Consider the following 17,632-nt stretch of genomic DNA (forward strand, 5'->3'; position numbering starts at 1 on the left):
CTCTCCTGATCACTCATTTTATCACCAAACTCGTCAATAATGCGATCCAAGTCATTGTTTTATTACTATAATTACTAAGCTCTGCAAATGTCAGTGATATTCGGATAAAAAACGACTAGAGACCTATGCTTTACGTCTTTTGGACGGGAAAGGGAAAATTGTAATGTCGGACCTGGTCTCTTACTCACTTCAGATAGTATTGCACTTGCTTGGTCATTTCACCAAGAAATTGTTGGCTCATAGCTTTAATTTCATTTCTGCATGTAGGACTGAGTTAAATTTATTAAAAACAATATCCTATCAAGGTAGTCTACTTTTTGCAGTACTGTATATATTTTGTCTTAGTTAATTGTCACCTGCCTACTGAAATGGTTTAGACTCATTTCTTTCATGTGTTTTTCATTCTACCATATCAGCATTAAGCACTATGTATATTAGTAGCGCATGTATGAATGTGCTTGTTTCAAGGCTGCCCCAGAACAACAAATCGCAAAGGGCTTCACTGTGACCTGTGATGAGCACATGCATTTTTTATAACCCAATGCAAGCTGGAATGCAGGCTGGAATAGAGAGAACAGGAATAGGTACCATTCTAAGATTCATCATGCCCATATCGTGGGAGGGCAGAGAAAGCTTTCTTTGATTCATCCTAGTGATCAAACACGATGCTGTTTTTACATGCCAATTAGATTGAAGTGAATGTAACATGATTTAATAATGCAAATTTTGAGTAATCACCCAAACATGCCAGTGCAAGTGAATGTGACTTGGGATGGTGTTTTGGTTGTCTTGGATTTTTCCAGAATCATTGTAAGCTCACTCCAGGGCATACACAGGCTCACAGAGGAATGAACAGGTTTATAACTATGGATACAAGCCCCATCTCTTAGATTCAGCATCTTTCAAACACATTGTTGTCTATAAAAGATGTATGACTCAATAGGGTGTGTCTTGTGACATTTATATATATATATATATATATATTATATATATATATATATATATATATATATATATATATATATATATATATATATATATATTTTTATTTTTTTTTAAAGATAAATCATTACAAAAGTACAAATATCTCTTGAAACAAATACTGTGATTCTAATATCCTCAAAAGTGCAATTGTTAAACTAAATGAGATCCTGAAATAAAGCAGGCTCGGGATTTGTCACTCATTTCTATCAAAAATAAATATTGTGTGTGACTAATAAATGAATATTGATTGTGGTCAAACAGCACACCTGCCAGCTATCAATACCCCGATAATCTTTTTGGATTTTCTGGTTGGTGGTAAGTGTGTCTGCCAAACTTTGCATTGTTTGCAATTTGACAAGTTTGCTAATTATCCCCCAATCTGAGTCATTGATGTAGATAAGAAACATGATGGCCCTGCAGCACCCCACTGAGTACACTTCCCCAGTGAGAGGCTTCCCCTCTTACAAGTACTCTCTGCTTTCTGTGTTTTAAGCAAGATTTGTATCCACTTGCATTTACATTACATTACACTGTGGCCCTGGATTGTTGAAAGAAGAGCAACCAGACCAATGCCATGGTTTAAATGAATGAGCTGAAATAACTGAATATATTTAGCCTAGATCAAAGAATAATTAGGGATGGACTGATTTAAGTCTTTAAAATCTTAAAAGGACTTGACATAGTTGACCCTTACCCTGAGTGCAGTACAGAAATCAGGACCAGAAGACACAGTTGAAAATTAAGTGGAGGTAGACTCAGGATAGAGCAAATTATGCACTTCTTCACACAGAGAGTGTCATGTTACCTAGTCATGTTGTTTAGGCAGAATCGCTTGGATTCCTTAAGACCCAACATTTTGAGATCAATCACCTACCAGGAACCAGGTGAATTTAGATGGGCTGGTTGGCTTCCTGTCGTTCGGAAATTTTCTTTGGGGGCGGGGGGGGGAGAGAAAAGTGTTTGAAATCAGTTACAAATGTGATTAACTTGATGAACTCATGCCAACACTTCCTGTGACACAGATGACTTCAGTGTACAGGCTCCTGTAATCAGCAATAATTATTATATATATATATATATATATATATATATATATATATATATATATATATATATATATATATATATATATATATATATATGAAAAAAAAAACTGTTGCTTATTTGTGCTGGTAAATACAGACTGCTATTGTGTAAATGCCTAGCTTGAATGATGGGATTAATGTGTTGTTGACAAGGCTTAGACAGCATTATCTAAAATGTGTACTGCAGTGTGAGTTAGCTACATATGACACAGAGTTATTTATTTGAAACATTTCAGCTTTGGTGTTTGACAGCGTTTCAGACATTCTATTGCTTTGTTTACTAGATTAAAATAGCAGCCTGGAAGTTCATGATGCTCTTATTAAACTTTCTCAGAGGATCACGTGGGGTTCAATAAAAAGAAGTTGACAATTGTGCTTTTAAACTACCCATAATATACACAAATAGGGTGTATTTTGCTGTGTGAAACATGGTTCTAAAGTGTGTTAAGTCAAACATGAATGTAGTTTTATTTTGTATTTTATGGGTTTTTATTTAATATAGTATGGTAACACCAAACGCAACCGTTCTTCCATTCATATTTATATAATTATGAAATGAAATACCCCAAAATAAACTAGCCTGGTTCATTACAACTGATCCTTTTAAAAAAAAAAAAAGACCAACCACAGATGTGCATTCAGACTTGAGAAAAAAAGTGGGTCAGCTGTACAAGAAGAAATACAGACACTAGGGCCAACTGGCTTATTATGGCTTTTTTATTAACCACATTGCCCACATGTTAGCTTCATATCTTTAATTTTTTAATGCATTTTAGCCAATGAAAAAAAAAATATATAATTATTTTTTTGAAAAATGTTCATAGCAAACTGTAGTGCTGCAGACATTTCTTTAATATTCCGTGCATTGCTTTAGAATGACAGAATCTCAGTGGTTTGTGCCGCACCTCTCCCAATCTTTCCACTCTCTTGCCAGGAAATGCCAGAGGTGAACGTGACTTGGAGCGGGGAGGGGCCACAGTCATTGGGCTCAATCCACATCTCCATTGCCGTGGCAACCGAGAAGGGTTTGCTCACGCCCATCATACGAGATGCCGCCACCAAAGGGGTGCAAGAGATTGCAGCTAATGCCAAGGTAAGACTGGACTCTGCCAAAGAGGAGTGGGGAGGGACATGAGATTTTACAAACTCACGTTTTCCGCACATTATTGTGCACGTTATTATATGTTTTATAACCTACATTTTATTACCTACATCTTCTTTGATACATCTCGGGGAGACTTGGTGTCAACCACTTGAGCTGTTAAAATGAATCATACAGCAAATCCATCACCTTGTCTGTTTGCTTATTTGGACGGTACAGTAAAAATGGTCATGGCCTAAACTTTCATGACACACATTCGTTTACAACCATACATTGATGCAGCATTCTCTTCTGATTTATTTTATCACATATATGGCATGGTTGGGTTTAGCTATATCTTAGTTTGTTTATTTCACCCTTAGGCACAGTATAGAGTATCACTCAGTACAACAGCATCTAATTTGTTAAATGACGTACAGTGAGGGTTATTACACCTTTTTTCAAACTACGAGCAATATCTAGTAAACTATTTGCAAATTCTGAAAAGGGTGAAATGCAGTTTTCCTTTTCAAGTACAAAATGTAACCATTACCAAATGGGATATAACTCTTAAATCAAGAATTACGTGAGTAGTTGTATCAAAGCTGCTTCTTTTAGAGCCCTGTCTGCGTCGTCTCCGCCCCCAGGAGATATCAGTGACCATCGCAAGGGGATCAGTGCCATTTTTCTTTCAGCCTGCCTGAGAAAGGAGTGAGCTCTGACTTTATAAGTCAAGACTACAGAGATGATAATAATTTTGCTTTAATATTAAGCGTATAATTCTGTTGTAACCTAGGTTCTGATTAAGCCCAACCACGCACGGCCTTGTGTGCTGTGCGAAGCAGGGAACCAGGGTTATGATAACTGTGCTCTGCTGTAATAAGACATTATTTTGTATGATTATCATTTTACTCTAATTACATTTATTTTCTTTAAGCCCATACTTTAAACTGGGATATGTGGTGCAACATAGTTATTTCGCTGTTGGTCTTGCACATAAAGAAATTGGGAAATATTTACAACAGTAAAGGGCCCTTATACTGTGTTTAATTTATAGTCAACATAGCCTGATTGTGAATGATCAAATCGTAAAATATTGAGGAGCAATGTGTAACTTACCGTAATTATCAGAACGTAAAGCTCATTTGGTATGCTAAAGCACAGGAGTAATGCACACAATAATACTTGGTAGGATCAATCATACTTTAAACTGTGTCTATATACTATATTATTAATGTACCAGTCAAGCATAAACTGTGCTAGAAAGTCAAACAATCCCAATATAAAGTCTTTGGTTTTAAATACATTTTTTTCTTAAACATAAATAAAGGCTCAATTGTAAAATGTGCTTTTGCCAACAGCTACAAGAAAAACAGTTTAATATTCATGTAGGTTGTGATTTTTGGTACACATGTAAACTGCACTCAGATACACACCACACCTCATATATAACACACGTACTGTGTATAGCGTGCTGCTAAAATATGTAAAAGTGTGCATCGTTTTGGAAGAATTACAGTAAAATGAAGGAGCATTTTCAATATGGTGCTTTTTGTCATGAGCGCTAAATACACCTCATTTCACTTGTATTACAACCCAGATTGGTGTGGGTGAATCTTCTAAATTTACTACCACAGCAGCTGTATGTGGGTTGCTCTTTCTGTGAGATATGGTTGCATGTGCAAAGATTTTCCATGTTCTTTGAAACATATTCCATATTCTTTGACATCAAGAGATAAACGGTTGAAAGTATTATTGTCTCTTAGACGTGCTGTGGCAAGCACATCCAGACACTGCATCCAGAGTCATTTAAAAAATAATGACATCCCTTTGGAGCTGGCCCAGAGTAGCTAAGTTTAATATACTGCTAGAAGCATACTCGATTACAGGCTCAAAGTGCTGCTGGTGTGTGGCTCAACAGCACAATCCCATTTCCTCTCAGTTATTGAGTTTTTTTATTGCTGTGTGGTCATTGACCAAAAACACTAACATTTCAAGAGAAAATGTAAGTATTACGAGTCATTGTGCCGTACATATGTTTGAATCTTAAATGCTTAACAGATTATTAACAGGCTGCAATATATATGTTGTAACACATTTCAAGGAAGACAATTCTAGTCAAGAACCACATAAGGAATGTTAGACTAAAAGGAAAGAATTACTCAAGGGTAATCCAGTGTTAAATGGGTCAGAGGTGACTGCTTGAAAACATTGAGAAATGGATAAATCCAAGCCCTTGGTAAAACATAGTCTTTATTCATCTAATCTTCTCTTTTATATTATTAAAGGTTGGGATTGATCAGGGACTTGACATTGCAGGTGCTTTCATATAAATATGGTATTCATTTCAGTCAAAATTGCATTCATTCCTCTCCAAACGGTGTGTGACACAAATAACCAGACCAAATGAGAACAACATTGAAATCGGTTTCATAAATGAGAAAGTCACAGAACTCCTTTTCAATTGAATAAATCTTATAAAATGTATGCATGTGGCATTTGAAGCACTTAAAATATAATACTAAAGTCAATTTTGTGATTTCCTCTTTACTTTGCATTGAAACATGGAAAATGTTTAACAAAACCTTTGTTAATTACGGCACTTACTAGCCTTTAATAATACCCCCAACTTTGATTATCAAGCATCCCCGCTAAGGGAGTTTGTATGACTTTACCACGTACTATTGTTAATAGCTCATAAACCATTTAAGCTGGCAGCTTAATGTTTTTAGTGTTATGGGTAAAATCTAAGATCACCCTTCACTTTGACCTGTAACCTAATATAGTCACCAAATGGGAGCATGTCATTTTTTGGTTTCGGGTATGATAAATACCTAGCTCATCAATGTATCACATCTGTATTTTGTGATTCTATAGGTCAAGGTTGATTTTAAGGGTTGAAAAAAAAAAATATATATATATATATATATATATATATATATATATATATATATATATGACTATATATATATATATATATATATATATCTGCACTGTTTCTCAGTGTCAAGCCATGTATTCCTGCTATGACTTCCATATTGATACACAAACCAGCTTCAGAGGAAACAGTTGGAAATGAAGGAGATAGAACATGGAAGGAGACACTTCTTCACACAGAGAGTGTTGAGAACATGGAGTGGGCTAGCTAATCATGTTGTTGAGGCAGAAGCACTTGGATTCTTTAAGACCCAGCTTATCAAAGTTCTGAAATCAATGCTAGGAACCAGATGAGCACGAATGGGCTGAATGGCCTCCTTTTCATTTGTACATTTGTTATGTTCTTATATTGCCTTTTTCTACAGCTGCATTAGGACAATACATTTTGAGTTACTGTCTCAATATTTGGTACACAGCTGCATGCTTTGAATGTCTTATTTAAGTTCCATTACTTAATTCCTGTAAAAATGTAGCTTTTCATTGCCTGATTGTGTTAACCTCTGGCCAGTCCAGTGATACAAACCCCATTCTTTGACACCTGGCCTTTATAGTTGGTACGCAGTTGTATTGTGTCATTCCCTCAATAAAGTTCCAGTACAGCTATTGTGTAGTAAAAAATGTAAATTTCCACTGCCACATGCCTTTAACCTCAGTAATCAATCTTTTTCACATTTCTATGTTGCTTCATATTTACAAACCATTCAGTCAGATATGACATGCTCATTCGATTATTGTTCTGGAGTGGTTTGTTTTTGTTCACTAAAAGTCCTTTTTCTAGTTGTGCTTGTTTTTTATTCAAAATTGTTATCTCCACTTCTTTATTCTGTATATTTAATGTATATATGCCCTAAACTAAATTTTTTTGTTTAATTATTGTTATTTATTTAAATATTCAAAAATGTATCAATCTGAACAATGTGAAATACTAGAATTATCTATTTTTTCATCCTTGCATTGATATCACTATGTAACACAATTTTTGTTCCTGGGTAGTAAGTGTTATTTCCTAATTGCTTATGCCTCAGAAGTATAGAAAATGGCTATTATTCCCCACAGACTTTGCTTTTGTGACCAGGACAGTGATATTTTGAAATATCACTATTTCCAATGGGAAAATGTGTGGCTTTTCGTTCACATAAAGTCAGAAAAAAACAACATATGAATCCAAATTAACATGTATTTATACTAAAGTAATACAAAGATGACTACAAAAGAATTAGAAGTGAGTAGTTTTTCGAGATTTACCATTATACTGTATTTACTACCCAGGAAAAAAAAAAAAAAAAAAAAATTGTTACACAGTGTATTCAATTTGAGAACAACATCTCATCATAAACTGTAAAGTGATGAACGTGGCAGTGTGGTTCAGACAGTGGGGCAACTGAGTAATTAAAGCCCTACATTATGTATGCGGTCGTTCTTTCCATTAGCTTTGCACTGAGCAAGTTCTGAAGTTGTGCCTTATTCATTGTTTCTAATTCTGTTTCTTCAGCATCTGGCCTGGATAAGTAATAATTTTAATCTGAAACTAAACTATGAGAAACAGGACTTGATAAGGGTTGCTTTTACACCAGCTTCATGGATACCGTGAAGTCACTAAAAGCCATACTGTAGCTTTTGGAATAAGCACGCCCTTTTTCAAATTTTAGAAGCATTGTGGCGAGCTGTACACAGGATGCAGTTATTTACAAGGTGGGCAGTTAACATGTGTATCATAAAGCGCAATCTGCATTAGTACTAACTCCAGTTTTTCTTGCAGCTGTCAGCAACAGTTAGAGTTGAGCCTTTATTTATGTTTAAGAAAAAAATACATCTAAAACTAAAGATTTTATATTGTGATTGTCTCACTTTGAACAAGTGTACCATTTGTGCTTAATTGATCTATTGATATAGTAATATATATATATATATATATATATATATATATATATATATATATATATATATATATATATATATGGATATATTAGTCATAATCGGTATATAGCCCATTTGCTTTAGCCCTCTGCTTTTAGAATTCCATAGGATTGTGTCTTATAAGGGTCATTTACATGCTTGAAGCATCACTGTGAAGTGCTGCTGTTTCTACTGCTCTTATGTAATAACTATTTCAACTTGCAACTGCATGTTTTCAGTATTCTGGAAATATCTAACCTTGCACTTTGACCTGTTATCTAAAGTGGCTGCCATACTGTGGTTATTGAAACAATTCTTCACTTCTTTATTTTCTCCCAATTAAATAGTTAGGTTTTGTTAGCAATAACTGGAAACTGTGTTATATAGTCATGTGACCATATGATGGCTTTTACAATTAATATATGTTTAGTAGTATGTTTCATGCAGAACCCCCTGTCTTTAAGTGGTCCCAGCTATTTCAATAATTCCATTAATCTTACCTATTACGCACTTCACTGTGCAGGTCTAACATGTTTAGTGTTGTTTTGTTAAGCAGCAAACCTGAAGCCTGTAAATGCCCAAGCTCACCCATTACCCGTTCACCTGTAGGGATGTACATGTTTATATTTATTACTATAGGTCCGGTTTATTTATTTGCAAAGGAAACAGTCAAACCAAGAATATCATGCTTAAACCGGATGGCATTTAGGGTATGCAGAGAAAAACAAAGTCAGAAGGTGCTCCCTGTCCCAAACTGTTTTCCCATACTGTTCTCTTGTTCCACAGAATGCAGTAACGTCACCGAGACTGGTGACAGTCTGGGATCTTTTACAGGGCAGGGGCTATGTAAAGGGAATGCTGCTCAGAACTACAACACATTTAAATGTATCGCAAGGTTCAAAATATTGTGATTGTAATTCAAAAAATGACAAAGGAAATGCCTCCTTCTTACCCTTGAAGTCAATGTCATTCAAGCATTCGATGGTTCAATAGTTACATTAATTTATTTCTGTTTTGTTGGCCGTATTGTTTATTGAAATATGGAAAACTAGAGTTCTCTGCATGCTTCTTATAAGCTGTTTAGACTGAATATTTAAGCTCATTTTGTAATTTAATTTATTTGTATATACCTCAGAGTTATGAACACCTTGGGTAGGGATGTTGTTCATAAGTCTGAAAATTAGTTTTCAACTGTATTTAATAAATACCCCTGCTCTCTACACCTTCAATCTGGTGAATAACACAAGAACACTAATACAATAGTCATGTTGTTATGGTTCTAAAGTCTTTAAAATTGTACTATTAGTGGAAAAAGACTACATTTTAAGTTATGATTGAAATTGTAACTAGCAAAAACGCAGGAAATCATGTGTTAACATAGTGCTTGTTTTTATCATAGTGCTGTCAGCGTTTATCTAGAAGTTCACGTGGGTGGAGCATTAAACACATGATCATGTCATTGAAACGTGATAGGTATCAAGCTACTTTCTGTAGTTCTAAATACTGTATGTGTGGACAGGATATGCAAGTCTTCTATAACCTGGTCAGCTTTCTCATGCATATGAAAGTGCAGTTCACAATGTTCAAGTATGGTAGGTGGTTCAGATTTAATGGTTTTATCCAATAAAAATACATTTATAATCTCAAATACAATTTATTTATTTATTTAAATTAGATATTAACCTGACAACCCATTTACTAATGTTAGGTTGATATTATAGATACAGGGTATTTACTTAAACAAATTACCTGTATTTTCAAAAAACAAAGCTCTGATGTTTTGGGGGATGATCAGAATGAACCTTAATTCACCCTACTCTCTGTATATATTCTGATTTTAAAAAAATGTGTTCAATATTTATCTAAATTATAAAACCTACAAATCTGAACATCTAATCTAGTCCTAGTGTGTGGGAGATTCAGAGTTAGTTTGTCTAGTCCCTACACATTTTCCAGTTAAAAGATCAGAATTCACATTGCAAAATGGCTGTGGCGAACCTTAGTGCATAGTGATTTTATTGTGTATCATACATTTTGGATGCTTTACAACCAAACAAGATAGTTAGAGGAGAATTGCAGAAAATGTGCTTTTGATTTGTAGACATTTTCAGCTCTTTTAGGAAAACTCTTTTTCCAGTGCCAGGCAACACCCCCTGTTCTAGGCAGATCTCTCATGATTGTTATAGTTGAGATGCTGGTAATTAAAAACATCAAATTGAGGCAATTCAATTTAAGTGTGGTTTCTACTAATGTGAGTAGGTGAGCATGGCATTATAGAACATTCTAAGTTTGTATTTAAATGTAATTCCTCAGGGACTGTGTATTAAAGTCTATTGACATGCATAGAATAGCTACGGCATACAGTATTAACAGGAAAGCAATTCATTAAGGCAGGTGCTGGTTAATATTTTGAATAGCCTAAAAGATTAATTGGTTTAGTATGGAACAGAGTTCTGTCATTCAAAATTGTTTAATTAAAGCAGCTCTTACCATTTATTTGCCAGAAGTAATGTACATTTAAGGCTGTGGTTGTAGGTTTTTGTAAGCTAATGTATATATGCTGCTTTTGGTTTTAAGAAAATTAATGAAACCACATGTCTGGGTAAACAGCCTAAACCTGTGGATTGTGACCATATTTTGTCTCTCAAGTAGTCAGTATTGGTTTGAATGCCCAACAAGTGTGATTGCAGGAAAGAAATGTAAATCCATACGACCACTGTTCAAATAATGAAAAACTAAAAACAAAACATAAATGTACAATCCAGCTACCGTAGTCCCATGATTTTTTCTGGGATGATTTTGTTGCGTCACATTGAATCTGGTGCTACTGAAAATGGGGGGGGGGGGTAAAATAATTGAGCACACAAAATGTATTTAAAAAAAAAAAAGATAGAAGGTACAATATAAGGTTTGTTTGCACTCGAGTGCAGCTGAGCTGGGCAGTTAATCTGTACGTGAAGAAGATTTCTACTCTGCTTTTTAGCCCCAGAATATAGGGCCACCTGATACTGGATCTGAACTGTTTTTGTGTGCTGTCTCCTCAGGCATTGGCCCAGAAAGCTCGGGATGGAAAGCTGCTACCAGAGGAATACCAAGGTGGCTCATTCAGGTAAGCTGGGCTGAGAGAAACGGTATGCTTAGGAGAGGATTATTCTAACAAATACCGTATTTCAGTGGAGGTGTCTTGCAAACCACGTGAAATGTTTTTGTAATGACAGCCTTCACATTTCTTTGACCCCTCTCTTTGGCCTTTGACCGAAGGCTGCAATATTGTAGTCATGTGATGTTTTGGTTTCCTAATGAAAAAGACAAAACGTTATCTTTAAAATTCAATACACAGCTGATTGTCTCACTTAAGTTCCATTGTGGGTGTTGTACAGTAAACATAAACAATTTCACTGCCACAGTGTACCTTTGAGATTCTCATCCATTTTATGTCACTTTCAGAAATCATTCTACTCCTGGGATGCTTTATTTGTTCTAGTTCTCTTTTGTTTTTATCAATTCTAGCACAATCTATGGAGGATCGTGAATTCTGGCTGAATTGTCTATTGTCTGTTCAGTTCCCACAGCCTCTGTAGATCTTAAGGACAATAATAAATGTCAACAGAAATGTGACACCCAGATCTTCAAAGCTCATTTTACTTTTGATTTAGTATTAGATCACTAGCGCGATCAGGTGCCACCCCCTATTTTCTGTTAACAGCAGTAAGTACTCAACTCTATTAGGAAATTAAGAACGCTTTGGGGTCCTTATCATTTCATTGCAGGCAGGCCGAGTTCACTAGATCTGTATCTGTCCTGTTGCTTCTAGCAGTGTGTACAACATGAATTTGATTTACGAAGGGGAGAAATAATTTAGAGTTTTTTCATGTTTTGATACTCTGATAAATCTCTGTACAACAGTAAACATTAAAAGCATCTGTGTTAACCATATCATGCACTAACAACAAAACAACAACTTATATAAAAATATAACTAAATCATTCAAAAAATGGTATTTATCCAATGGTAGAGTATGACTAATTGTTGTATTAAAAGAAACATACAATATGAAAATAAGTCAAGCACATCTTGCTATAAACTTTTACTTCTTACTAATAAAGGGAGTTACTCTCAGCAGAAAATCATGAAACACAGAGTACAACAGTTTTTCTTTTTTTTCATATACATAGCCAGCCATCCAAGGCCCATTGTAAATGCCTTAGACTTGTCATCTTCTGAAAACCAAAAGAGGTGGCATTGTAGATTAATGTCATCCTGACACTGTCCATTACTGAACCTTGGGAGCATATTTTTTTCATAAGATTTTTTTTTACATTTATTAAATAGCAGTTAGTATTGCAATAAAGCATAAGGGATGCCTCATCTCAGAGAGGCAGCTCTAACAATGACCAGTGTTCATGTTTCCATGGAAACAGCCCTTCTGTACTATTAGGTAGCCCCTTAGTAAAAGAAAACGCTCTCAGATCACATATTCTCCATCCTCAGATTTATATTTCAAGGTAGTGAAACCTAGCAGGGTTATGTAGGTGTGTACAGGGCTGTTAACAGTGGTGGAAAATTATTCCTTTGATCAGTCTTTAAAATGTTATGAACCAGGCCCTAAATCTGAACCATGTTACTGGTTTTAAAAAATGATTAATTAAATTGGCACTATTAGTCTGGAGAAACTAATGAAGCAAACTGAACAAAATGTTAATTTGTATTTTAGTTAGCATTTTTGAATGATACTATATTATGATTGTACTCAAACTGACTTTTGTTGGATAATATAAATGATAATTCTTTTAATATATATATATATATATATATATATATATATATATATATATATATATATATATATATATATATATATATATAATATATATATATATATATATATTATTTTTTACTAGCAATAAAAATTACTGTTATTTTATTTTTTAAATTAGCAATAAAAGATTATCATTTATATTATCAAAAAAAAGTCAGTTTGAATACAAACAAACATGATAATACTGACCAAGAACTGTCTTTTAGGTGTTAAAGAGTAAGAGATTCTGGAAGATGTTCATTAACATCCTTGCAACTTTTTACACTTCTAACTTGCCTGTTTTCAAAGCTTTTTTCAAAATGTCCACTGACAGTGTAAGGATAATTGCCTCAAACAGGTAACACAGCAATAACGATCCATGATGTGGTACAGAACAGAAAAGCCAGAGCACTTTAGGGCTGATACGATTAACTTGAAAATCTATTAAATAATTACATTTTTGAATGTGCATAGTTAATAACATTATTTAGGTTTGTTAACGAAACTGCACTGAACACTCTGCCTTGCTATTTACGATATTTCTGCCAAAGACAAGCAGTGGGCGTGCTCTTCTTTTTCTTCTATTGTTAACTAGCATCTGATTTGCTAGTCTCATCCTACCAGCGAATCAGTTTTGAAAATGCTTTGTAAGTACGGCCCTCTGTGTATATGATGTAGATAAAAAGTACGCCATCTTGGATCCAGAGTAGGATGACAGGCTTGTATTCCTGGCAAACAACATGTAAATAAATTGTGCACGCTGAAGAAAACAGACTGTGAATAGCGTGCACTTCTTTAGAGTTTCAAAATTAACTGTTAAACTGGGGAATAGTGCTGCTTTTTTATGTTTTTACTGGGTATTTTTCAAACTGGGCTGCGTGCTTCGTCTATCTTTCCTGATTGATGACCACACCATTTATCTGCCCACAGCTGATAAAACTAATGATGTGCATTTGTGGAGCTATTTGGAATGGGATCCGAAACGGGCATTTCATTGGAATTGGGTATTTTGAGTTTGATTACGGTTCCCAAACTATTTAGAAAAAAACATGTCCGTATGTCAGTGTGTGAGCAGAAGGAGGGGGGTTGGCATCTTTATATACATATAAACAAGAACTAGTGCTACAGTTCTACATCGGCATAAAAAAACATTAGAATCACAGAGCAAAAACGAAGTCAAACTAAACTCATCACAGCCGCAATCAGACAGTAGTCCAAAACATGGAAAACAAAACACAAATATATAGTGTAGCTAAGTGCGTCCCCCCAAGTATGAACGTGTCAAAAATGTATGTGGGCGGTACAATCATTGATATTTATTCAAACAATTATATTTTATGTGTCCAATTAATCAATTTCTTTTTGGAGGCTTAACTGACAGCCTTAGGGCACTTGTTTCTTTTTTTTTTTTAATCGCTCTTCCTGCAGTGATTTTGAGTACTGATCTCAAACCCCAGTGCACTAGAGTGGACATTTTGAAAAGAGCTTTGAAACAGACTTTGTTGCAAGTGTAAAAAGTTGTCAGGATGTTAACAATGAATAAAAAACATTACAGGTACATTGTTTAAACAGTTGTAGCAACACGTCAAGACTTATAACGCCATTACTTACTCTTTAAGAACATAACAGGACATTTTGTGAATGGTTGTTGTATAGATGTGGTATATACAAGTATTCTCCATGTCTCTTCCTCTTGTAGCATCTCTAACCTGGGCATGTTTGGGATCAGCGGCTTCAGCGCAGTAATTAACCCCCCGCAGGCTTGCATCCTGGCAGTGGGGCGCTCACGGCCCGAGCTCTCTCCCTGCCTAGACTCTGATGGCATCCCTGCACTGCGACAGCAGCAGATCATGACGGTGACTCTGTCCAGTGACGGGCGCCTGCTAGATGACCAGTTGGCTGCTCAGTTCCTGGACAAGTTCAGAGCCAACCTGGAGAGGCCCCAGCGCATGGCACTCATCTGAATATTCCCGGGATGGATTAGAGAGGAACGACGTGAACTGGAGAGGAGGGGAGGAGGACCATGTCATCCTCTGTTTACTTGGTGTAATAAAGTTCCAAACCGATATAAAGGGGGCTGATGAAGTTGGTTGGCCACTTTGCACTTGCTGTTGTGGAAAAACCTGTGAAATCTGAAAACTCTGAACCTTCCTGCATTCTAGTATTTTCAGTTTTAACATCTTGATTTAAACTATCCTTTTGGTGACGGTGTGCTTCTTAAGCAATTAAAGATATTATGCTGTAGTCCCAGAACACTAGCTGCATTGCTTTGTGATGGACAACAGCAGCACAAAGTCGCTAACTGACTTGATAGTCACCCTCTATCTATCTTCACAGGATGTGTCAAAAGTTATGCAAAATGGAGGTTGTTCATTTTAGTTCAACAAATCCTCACCAATTGCTGTCCTTGTTCTTTTAAACCCATCTGAACGTGTCTGCTTTAAGCACTACGACTGTTACCTGAAAAGAAAAAAAGGGACTGACAATGTTGCAAGACTTTTGGTCCACCCTGTATGTCTTATTTTTTCATCAAGATTAACACTGTAATTAGTATACATAGAATATTATGGCAGACTTCAATTTGGAAAATCTTGAAATGGCATGTGTGGCTTGACACTACTGGTTTGAATGGCCCGCTCTCGTTCGTAAACGTTTTAAATTTTCTTAGGATGATATTTGGCTGATCACCTTTCTCATCACAATACCCATGTTCTCTGTGTGAATGTGGTTCCTTTTCTCACTGTGTAGAGCACACCCTCTGAAACTGTAGACTTCACTGAATATTTCTTACCCAAATCAGAAAGAAACTATAACCCCAAACATTCTTCAGTAATATTATAAGAAGGTTTTGGAAAACAATATATTGTTTCTCAGTAACATTCTGTGATTAAGGTATTTGCCCAAACATTTGTTTTTATTTAGTATTACTGAAGAAAACCTAAACATTAAATTGACCACAGCAGTTGTGAATGCAGTCTGTTACAAAAGTGTTTTTTTTTTTTTTTTTTTAAGACCACAGAATGGACAATCTCATCGTTATTCTTGATGTATTTATTTTGTTTTCTGTCCATTCCCTTGGTGCACTTGTAAGATCATTTTCAGTGAATGAACTCTGCTGTAGGTGGCCAATATCTTATGTCATGATTCTGCTAGACCACGCAGTAAATCTATGTTTAGAAAAGATAAGTGCCTATCAAATGGGAGATTAGGCATTTTGGCCAAAATGTGCTGTTTTGACTTGTATTTGAACCGTTAATGCAATATTTTAGGAACCCAGCTATAATTGCAATAAATTAAGTTTTACTCTGAAAACCAAATGACTAACTTTGAGCCAATGGGGTATCAGTACATTTTATAACCATAAAAACTTTTTTTCCCATAAAACAAACATTTGATGTGCTGCAACAAATTAAATATCGCCACTGAATTATTGTTTTCAAAATATCAGGTGGCTGATTTCCCACCTTGGCACACTTCCTATACAGTTATATATAGTTCCTCAGCTTACCCATCGGAATTCTATATGAAGAGCAGTGAATCAGTGAAGGGCCCTTTCACAGTTGATAGAACGTGTAAAAGCTACTGTGGACCGTAAGTAAGCACAGTATATTGCAGCCCTGTGTACGACACATTTTTCTAGTTTGTTGTACACCCCAGGTGTTAAAATTTTTTTTTTTTTTTTTTTGTGAATGCCAGTGATCAAATCAACATGATTTGGTTAGTTCATACCGCTTCTCCCCTCGATTTAGTGATCCAACACATGACTGGAGACTTGCCATTGGTATCTAAGTTACACAGGAAGCTATTGTGTAGAAGAGAAAAAGGTCTTGGTTGTACAGAGCTTTTTATCATTCTAAGCTTCACTCGCTGAGAATGACATCATCACGACCACGCATTTTTCTGGGAAATCATCCAGGAGAAATATGTATCAGAATTTGACATTTATTTCCTGTTATTTTGCTTTTGTGCGATGGTACAGCAGCTTCACGCCATAACACTGCATTCTGGCAGTCTCATTCATCAGGATACTGTGTTGTTTTTGTCTGGTCCCCTAAAGGTACCCTTTATTTGACTGCATCACAAAACTGGTGGTATCTCCAACAGGTGGGATGGGGTACTGCATAAGGGATGCAGCTTTCACACCTCTAGCTAACTGTTTAACTTCAAGAGGTTCAAAGTGATGTTACAGGGAAGGAAAGGCATTCCTTCCCCACTCTTGGATATTATCCTATATGATTCATGTCTGAACATTGTTTTGTAAATTATTAAAGTTAATGTGTTATAATTAAGAGATAAATAAAGTTTAATTCCCTGACTACCCTGTCAACATTGTTGTTATGTTTCAGTTTTTGTGCTCTTTATTAGGAGGAAACTGATTTATACCACCCCAGTGTACAGCATGAGATGTGGATTATACCACCCCAGTGTACGGCATGAGATGAGGATTATACCACCCCAGTGTACGGCATGAGATGAGGATTATACCACCCCAGTGTACAGCATCAGATGGGGATTATACCACCCCAGTGTACAGCATGAGATGAGGATTATACCACCCCAGTGTACAGCATGAGATGGGGATTATACCACCCCAGTGTACAGCATGAGATGGGGATTATACCACCCCAGTGTACGGCATGAGATGAGGATTATATTACCCCAGTGTGCCACATGAGATGGGGATTATACCACCGCTAGTGTCATGTCTTTATAAATTACTGTATAGTAATACCTGTCAATACCATTATTTTTTCTTTTTTTAGAATTGTCATCTTTATACCATCATTGTACTGTATTCTAGATTTTAGAAATGCGCGTTCACACCTTGATCCCCTGCTGCAAATCGTTTGT

At 35.7% G+C, this 17,632-nt stretch overlaps 1 protein-coding gene across 1 annotated transcript in view; it reads left to right on the top strand.

Moving 5' to 3' along the window:
• pdhx (pyruvate dehydrogenase complex component X) overlaps positions 1-17,108 on the top strand; it is a 58,933-nt gene extending 41,825 nt beyond the window's left edge. Inside the window, exons 10-12 of the mRNA XM_041218848.1 lie at positions 3,004-3,162; positions 11,028-11,092; positions 14,481-17,108. Of these exons, the coding sequence (XP_041074782.1) occupies positions 3,004-3,162; positions 11,028-11,092; positions 14,481-14,745 (489 nt within the window). The 3' untranslated portion in view covers positions 14,746-17,108. The remainder of the gene's footprint in view (positions 1-3,003; positions 3,163-11,027; positions 11,093-14,480) is intronic.
• Positions 17,109-17,632: the final 524 nt, after the last annotated feature.

Source organism: Polyodon spathula, chromosome 19 (assembly GCF_017654505.1).
Source record: "Polyodon spathula isolate WHYD16114869_AA chromosome 19, ASM1765450v1, whole genome shotgun sequence".
Lineage (NCBI taxonomy): Eukaryota > Metazoa > Chordata > Actinopteri > Acipenseriformes > Polyodontidae > Polyodon > Polyodon spathula.